The 8,853-nt window shown below is 46.8% G+C and overlaps 1 protein-coding gene across 1 annotated transcript in view; it reads right to left on the reverse strand.

Moving 5' to 3' along the window:
* CHSY3 (chondroitin sulfate synthase 3) overlaps positions 1 to 7,845 on the reverse strand; it is a 141,253-nt gene extending 133,408 nt beyond the window's left edge. Inside the window, exons 1-2 of the mRNA XM_031611456.2 lie at positions 6,708 to 7,845; positions 5,230 to 5,513 (exon numbers count right to left, since the gene is read on the reverse strand). Of these exons, the coding sequence (XP_031467316.1) occupies positions 5,230 to 5,513; positions 6,708 to 7,410 (987 nt within the window). The 5' untranslated portion in view covers positions 7,411 to 7,845. The remainder of the gene's footprint in view (positions 1 to 5,229; positions 5,514 to 6,707) is intronic.
* Positions 7,846 to 8,853: the final 1,008 nt, after the last annotated feature.

Raw genomic sequence — 8,853 nt, forward strand, 5'->3', positions numbered from 1 at the left:
TTATAGGCTCCTTTAGGTACTGGAATGCTGCTTTCAGGTCACCTTGCAGCCTTCTCTTCTCCAAGTTGAACAAGCCCAGCTCCCTCAGCCTGTCTTTGTAAAGGAGGTGCTTCAGCCCTCTGATGGTCTTTGTGGCCCTCTTCAACTCTGGCTTTTCTGTACTGGGAGCTCCAGACCTGGACGCAGTACTCCAGATGGGGCCTCACAAGAACAGAATAGAGGGGGACAATCACCTCCCTGTCCCTGCTGGCCAACCCCTTCTGATGAAGCCCAGAATACCACTTTCTGAGCTGCAAGAGCACACTGCTAGCTCATGTTAAGTTCTTCATCCACAAGGACCCCCATGTCCTTCTCTGCAGGGCTGCTCTCAAGGACTGCTCCTTCCAATCTGCATATATGCCTGGGAATCCTCCAGTCCAAGTGCAAAACCTAGCACTTAGTGATGTTGAACCTCATTAGATTTACCCAGACCCACCTTTCTAGCCTGCTGAGGTCCTTCTGAATGGCATTCCTTCCTTCCACGGTGTCAACTGCACCACTTAGCTTAAATGAATGAAGGGAAACAGTTGTCTATGAGGGTTGATAGTGATATGACAAGGGAGAATGGTTTTAAACTGAGTCGGGAGAGATTTAGGTTAGATATTAGGAGGAAGTCTTTCACGCAGAGGGTGGTGGGGCACTGGAACAGGTTGCCCAAGGAGGTTGTGGATGCCCCATTCCTAGAGGCGTTCAAGGCCTGGCTGGATGTGGCTCTGGGCAGTCTGCTCTAGTGGTTGGCAACCCTGGTCTACAGGTTTCAACCACTAGATGATCTAGAAACTAGATGATCATTGCGGTCCTTTTCAACCCAGGGCATTCTATATGATTCTATGAAACACTGTACTAAAATGGTATGGAAATACAAATCACTTTTCTAATCCGGTGAGAACCATATCAAGTGATCAACTTTGATCAACTATAATTAATGTTGCTGTAGCAAGGTAACTTTAAATAAGAAATAGTTAAAGAAAGCACAGTCTGCCAGTATCCTAACAGCATAACACCACCCTATATTCACCAAAGACAAATACATCCCTAATTGTTTGTATGGTGTTCAACTGAAAGCTCCACTTTTATGTGTCATCTTCAAAACAGAGAGAGAAAAAGTCAGAGAGTCATGGAATATCCCAACCTGGAAGGGATTCGCAAGGATCACCAAGTCCAATCCTTTTCTCCAAAAAGGACCACCAAAACGCAAACAGCTAAGTCCCTCACCAAAAACTATGAGACATAAGAAAGGAAAATCAACATTTAAAGAAAGTATTTTCAGCAGAAGCAGAAGATGATTTGTAGGCATTCCTATACCTCAAGAGACAGTCACAGTGCCAGGGCAAGCAATTGGATCTAAAGAGATATGTTTGCAGGATACTTACTCCAAGTACTGGGAATAGAAAACAAATACAATACTAAAGAGTTCTTTTATTTAAAACAAAATTAAAAAAAAGTTGATGAGACGAGACTATTAAACAGTGGGAAAATATATACAGTCATTAATGTGGATTGCTTGTATGTACAGTCAAATTACATTTTTTTCAATATCGAAGCATCCATCACCAAAACATTTAAAGTGTATAGGGCATTTTCTGTGAATGCAGTTTTAATGCCTATTTTCTCCTGTAGGAAGTAGAATAAAGTCTACAAAAAGACAACCCTTACAAACTTAGCATTAGAATAAAAGTCTCAAAATCTTAATTAGTTTTATGTTCTATTTCTCACCTTTCCATTTCTGGAAAAAAAAAAATCTCCTGGATCACTGATAGTATCTATATTGTGATGATGTTTGATTTCTGTTAGAATTGTTATAGTCACCTTATTTTTTTTGTCCTTTTCTGATCTGTTATGTACTTAGATTACAAATTACAAAGCTAGCTTTTAACACCATACACATCAGTTTAAAAAAAAGAAAAGAGGAAGGGATGAGAATAAAGCAATCAGCCTTCTCGAGTTTTGGGTTTTTTTTTCATTTACAGAATAGCCCTTTACAGAATAGATCCTCACAAAGACCAAAGCATGGAACACGATGTCTGTTTTTCAACTGTATCTCTGTTTTCCAAAGAATAAAACAAAGTGTGAGTCACTAACACCAAGCTACCCTCTTCATCTGCTGCAAAGCATTTCTAGGCTTCAAAATTAGTGGAGGAGAGTTGGTCGCTTGAAATATCGACTCTGAGAACACAGAAGATCCGACTTAATTTCTATTATTATCGATCTGGGAAAGCATAGGATACTAACAGCTGAAAAAGAAAAATCCCTGAGACTTTTTAGAGAGGCACTTATGGCAAATGTGCCAGTTTTATCACACCTTAATCAAAACTACAGCATTGCCAAAACTGGAGAATAAGTTAAGACATAATTGAAAAACGCATCTGAACAAAGAAGGATTTCCTGCAAAAAGCAAAAAGGAAACGATCCGAGCACAACACAGGGCTCCACCAGTCTCTCCTGCCCATGCAGGGGCACTGCATTGCTGCCATTGCTCAGCTGTTTTTCCTGACCTTTAAGATTCTACCAGCCTAATGCTGTTCTCTCAGACACTCCTGAGCACCACCGCCCCTCTGTCTCTCCGTCAGACAGGAGCATAGATTTGGATGGTTTACCCTCACTCCAGTTCACCACAGGCATGCACAGCATGGCAGGGCCAAGCAGAACAGCTGTATTGGGCAGCCACTGCCCTCCAGCAACAGCCACCTTTAATGCTGACTGTGGGCATCTGACAAACAGCAGCCCCAGGGCAGGCTGGTTTCTCCTCTGCTCCACACAAGTGCCCCAAAAACTCTGTTATTAGACTAGCTTTCTCAGCAATCCAGTGACTAACTTGTGATTTAAAGAGGAAGAGTGCTGTCAGCAGAGACAGAGAGACAGATCACCTCAGCCATAACTCTCAGCCCTGGCTTCCTACTGGGCACAAGAAGGATTAAAGTCCAGAAGATTACTCTCTAAGCAACAGTAACTGCAGGTTCATATACCTCTTCTTTTCCTGTTCTTTCTGATGGAAAAAAGTACTCTTAAAATAACACTGTAGTCCTTTCCTCGCCAGCCAGTATAAGTGTAAGCCAATATAGGCATACAAGCAAGCACAACATTCTGACTGTACCTCTACACAGAAACAAAACAAAGCCTGAGCAGCAGTCAGGTTCACCTACACCACCAGAAGCACCTGGCAAAGATCAAGCACATCGTGTTTTCTCATGAGTTCTTCAATTTCTTTCATCTTTAACAACAAAAAAAGACTTTCAGTTCCCGTTCCTAGAGAATAAATCCAGTAACAAAATTATGTCACATAGATTCAACTTCATTCTAGAGGTTTTCTATTCCTACAAACCTGAATAGAACTGTTCCCAGTTCACATTAGTTTTCAGCTACACATTCAAACCTCAAAATCTCCCTAAAAGCAGTGATGTTCATAAAAACCTTGCAGCCCAGCAGGACTCAGTTCAGTACTTCAGTACAAGAAGACTTCAAGACAAATGTGGAACACACTTTGCAGTCCATCCTAGACACAAGTCTCCAAAACAGAAAAAAAGCAAACTCATATTTTGCTCTACCCCACTTACACTCAATTTCTGGAACAAAAATTTCTTGACGTTCAATGATAAAATAAATTATAACCAAGTTATCATCACTTTTCTTCTTGATATGACAAAACAGAAAAAAGAAAACAAACAAACAAAAAACTTCCAAGATACTACTGTCAGGCCAGAATTAGAATTCTAATATCTGATACAGATAAGCAGGCATTGAATGCCTGTAAGAATTTTAAAATGAACTTTCACAAGCAAAGTCCAAATATACCAGAACACAGAATTAAGCTACTAGTGCTTAAAAGTCTGACTAAGAACTACTAGTATAACATTGATCCCCATCTGCACAATAAATACCTTCCCTGCTCTGGCAGTACAGCTGGTGTATTTTATCACATTTTAATTCAAACCACTTGTTGAAGTAGTCTTTAAAAACACATTTCTATAGTGGAATAAGAGATAAGATTTCCACCACCTAAATCCATATTAGCAATTTAAGATTTACAGTTCTTTCTACTGTTCTTTACTGTATGTACCATTCATACAGTGCAGCCTACCAAACCCAGTTTTAAACAGACACCTTTTTCCAGGGCTTTCAGAAAAAAAAAAAAAACACTAATAAAAAATTATTTTTTCTGACTTATTGTCTTTAATAGCACATAACCTCTTTCACTGCCCCTTTTAAATGACTTTTCTGCTTAACAAGGTAACATCACAAGGACAAGCAAAGATTAATATTAAAGAACCAGTCAAAATAACTAAAATTTTATTCATCATATTAGCTATCACTCTTCACCCTTCCTGTCAGCTGCACATTCAGTCTATTTTAATCTGCAAAGATGATGTTGCCATTAACCACAATGTTTTTAGTGAAATAGCCCTGATTCCTAGTCACGGCACCGCAAACAAACTTTTTTGGAGCTGCAACAAATCTTCATTACTTCAGAAAATGTTGCTACTGAATGAAGTCATTTTTTCCCAAAAGGTCCTAAGCATACTGAGATTTGCTGTGCTGTGTGTCTCCGCGATAAATTTAAACACTGAGTAAAATAAGTTCACTAAGTGAAATACTGTTGAAAGTATATTTGGGACACAAGCAATATAACAGATTTCCTATCTGTACAAGGAAAAAAGAAGTCCCAATTTCTGCATTTGCCCATCAGGATTTCTATTCAAATGCATCCAAATAATTAAGAAAATAAGGCAATAAGAAAATAAGGCAATTTCTCTTCAAAAACCACAGCATATTTTATGAATCTATGCCATGGAAGAAAATGATATGCCAGATGCTTATATAGAAATGACTTCTGAAAGGGTCCAACTTCAATATTATACATCAAATAGAGCAGGATCCTGCCAAGGGCTATTTATAGAAAACCGACAGGTAACGCTTTAGCAACTTATCACATAGCAATACTTACAACATGGCTGCTCAAAGATATAAGCTACAGTAACCATCACAAATGAAAACTGAAAAATACAAGTAGAAATAATAGATGGTTGCAGCCACGTGCTATGAATGTTTTCCTACCACTTCTCCTTGCAGTCTGCAGTTTACATTCTAATGCATTTATTAAAACCTAATTATGGTGGAAAGAGATGGCAGACACTCTGCAAGATGCAAAACCCTGTAAACAAACAACCCTGCGGGACAAATCCTTTTACTTACCTCATAGGACCAAACACACTGCGTTCCTCCAAATCTTCGGACGCACCTGCCCACCTCCACGTCCTCATGAGTGGTGTACATCTCACGAAGGCATTCACCTATGTGAGGCACCATCCTCCTCAGAACCTCCCGGCTGAAGATCATTCCTGGCCCTCCCATGCAGAAATTCTCTCCAGGCTCAAGTCCCAGCTTCCCAAGTTCTTCAATGTTACCCAGACCAGTCTGTCCCAAATACAGAGGCTTACTGCTGTTCAGTGAGCGAAGAAACTCCTCCAATTTTTCACCTGAAAAAATAAAAGACCACTGTTATCTGTCCACTTAGTCAGCCATCTGTTTTCCTGCACCTCAAACTTCTTCTCTGAAATCTAACAGGCACCTTAGTCTATCACAGGAAATGACCTCCAGTGTAGTATCTTTGGGCAACTTCATATTTCTCAGACTCTTTTTTAAGATGAATATCCTCAATTAATATTTCAATGGCACTTTCACGTAGCCTGAAGAGAGAATATGATCAAAGCCTTACATTATTCAGCCAACACTGATGGAAATCATTCCCTCGCTAGTTTAAAACTCTCTAATGCAAGACAATTTGTCAATATAGTTCTAAGCTGAGGAGGAAGAGACACTGAGGAAAAATGTCAGCTATTACATCTAATGAGATTGATTTTGGAAAAGATGAGCTCAAGCTTTAAAAAAGCTTAAAAAAAGAAATCTTTGATACAGAATAATTTTCTGTTCTTCCCCTTGGAATGTGGCAGAAATCCAGCATTTTCCTTTAAATGGCTTACCGATTTTTGCAAGAAATGTAATTCAGCATTTACCTGAAATTCAGAGTTGGTGCATAGGTTTAACTTGGACCCGATTAAAGACAGGTTCACTACGACTCAGAACTAAGCCCAAAGACAACAGAACCAGCTTTTACTTCTGCAACCAAATCCATGTAGGTGAGGTGTGTAAGCAGTTCAGAGATGAATGACAGCTGACAAGTAAGGAACCTATTAAATGACTCAGACAAACCAAATGATAAATAGTGCGGTTACCTCAAGTTAACTTTCTACAGTTCATACCACACTCATAACCCAGACTTACGCCTCTGCTTTGCCATACTTCCCTAGGAAGAACAAATAACAGTGGTTTTTCTCTTGTTATCAGAAGGCAACTTTTTTCCTTAGGCAGTGGCAAGCACATACCAAAAGGGAAAAGGTTGCAGAACGTCCTTAACTAACGGTGTTACAACACCCACACGGCACCTGGGCCGATACTTTCCGGACACGCTGCAAAGCACAGCAGCAGCTTTACAGGTAGACTTCGGGCTCTGCTCGGCTTGCAGTTCTACTCAGCCACGTGAGAATTCTCACTGTAGCTGAAGACGCCGCCTCCGAGGAGCGCCAAGCCGCAGCCCCGGCGGTGGGCACCGCCGGATGGGACGGGACGCCGCTCCCCTGCCTCCCTCCAGCTGTCGGGCCACCCGCGGTCACCTTTAATGTAGACGTCGTCGTCCGCCCGCATGAACCACTCGTACTTGTCCAGGTAGTGGTCGTGCATGTACTTGATCATCATGAAAGACTTCTTCTGCGGCGGGTAGGAGTCGTCCACGCCGGGCAGGGCGACGACGGGCAGCGGGGGCAGCCCTGGGGGCGCGGCCGAGCCCTGGCTGGAGAAGAACTCCACGCGGCCCGGCACCGAGGGCGCCCACGTCCGCTGCGCCGCCACCGCCCGGCTGCCCAGGTACTTCTGGGCCGTCATTACCCCCACATAGAGGAAGTTGCGAGGCTTGGCGCAGCCCGCCGCGCCTCCCCAGTCGCCGCTCCCGTTGCGGCTGCCGCCGGGCCGCCCGCTCCGCTTCTCGCCGCCTTCCTCCTCCTCCTCCTGCTCCGCTTCTCCGCCGGCGGCGGGGCTGGACACCGCGCCTTCTTCTCCCGCCGGCAGCTCCCATGGGCTGCTCCGCACGCCCGCGCCGCCCAGCACCGCCGCGGCCGCCGGCTGCTCGCCCGCCGCGCCGGCTCCCCCGGCCGCCGCCGGCCCCGCCGCGCGGCCGTAGTAGGAACAGAGGCTGGCGCCGCGCCGCTTCTTCTCGCTCATCTCGGCCACCCGGGGAGCGATGAGCCAGGAGGCGGCAGTGAAGCCCAGCACCAGCCCCAGCACCACGCTCAGCCAGGGTCTCCGCGAGCGCGCTGCCATGGCGCAGGCGGGGCGACGTCACCCCGCCGCGTCCCGCCGGAGGCGACCCCCGGTCCCGCCGCGGCTCCGGGTGCGGCGGCTTCGGACGCGGCTCTCCCGCCCGGCCGCGGTGGCCCCGGCGGCTGCGCTGCTCGCGAGGCAAACTTCTCCGGGCGGGCGGCGACGTGGGCGGCGGAGCGCTAGCAGCGTCCCCTCGGCTTCGCTGGCACCTTGTCACTGCCGCGGCTGGTCCCTCCCCGCCCCTCCCACCGCTCAGCCTCCTCCACACGGCGGCGGCCCTCGCTCCCGCTCCGCTACATTCCTCCGCGGCTTCCGAGCGCCTCACTCCGGAGGACGCCGATGCCCAGTCCGAACGGGGAAGTTACGGCCCCGCCACCGTCGCTCCGGAAGGAAACGATTTTTTTAGGTCTCCGCCGAGCAGCTCCGCGCCGTACCCCGTCGCTGGGCCCGGCCTCCAGCGTCCCGCCGGACCCCGGCGCCCACCAATGGCCGGGCCCCGCTCCGGCATCGGGCGTCGGCGGCGCCTCGGCTGTTCGGCGGGCGTGGCTGCGAGTCGCCCGAGGGCGGCGGCGGGAGCATCCCGTGCTGTGTCTGCCTCAGGTGTGCTCCTGAAAGACACGGGTGCAGTGCTGGGAGAATCACAGAATGGGCCTGGGTTGGAAAGGACCACAGTGATCATCTAGTTCCAACCCCCTGCCGTGTGCAGGGTTGCCAACCACCAGACCAGGCTGCCCAGAGCCACATCCAGCCTGGCTTTGAATGCCTCCAGGGATGGGGCATCCACAGCCTCCTTGGGCAACCTGTTCCAGTGTGTCGCCACTTCCTCCTAATATCTAACCTAAACCTCCCCTGTCTCAGTTTTAGAACCTTGTCCTATCACTATCCACCCTTGTAAACAGCTATACTCCCTCCTGTTTATATGCTCCCTTCTAGTACTGGAAAGCCACAATGAGGTCTTTCCAGAGCCTTCTCCAAGCTAAATAAGCCTAGTTCCCTCAACCTTTCTTCACAGGAGAGGTGCTCCAGCCCTCTGATCATCTTAGTGGCCCTCCTTTGGACCCGTTCCAAGAGCTCTTTGCTTTGTGTGCTGGGGACCCCAGGCCTGGATGGGGTTTCACGAGTGCTGAGTAGAGGGGGGACAATCACCTCCCTCTCCCTGCTGGCCATTCCTCTTTTAATGTACAGTTGGCCTTCCAGGCTGCAAGCACACACTGCTGGCTCATGTCCTGCTTCTCGTCTACCAGGACCCCCAAGTCCTCAGCAGGGCTGCTCTCAAGGACTTCTTCTCCCAGTTTGTGTAAGTACCTGGGATTGCCCCGACCCAGGTGCAGTACCCTGCACTTGGCCTTACTGAATCTCATCAGGTTTTCACGGGCCCACTTCTCTAGCCTGTCCAGGTTTGCATGGCTTCCCTTTCTTCCAGTGTATCATCTATGTCATTTA

This window comes from Phasianus colchicus, chromosome Z (assembly GCF_987193195.1).
Source record: "Phasianus colchicus chromosome Z, bPhaCol1.hap1.1, whole genome shotgun sequence".
NCBI classification, from domain to species: Eukaryota; Metazoa; Chordata; class Aves; order Galliformes; family Phasianidae; genus Phasianus; species Phasianus colchicus.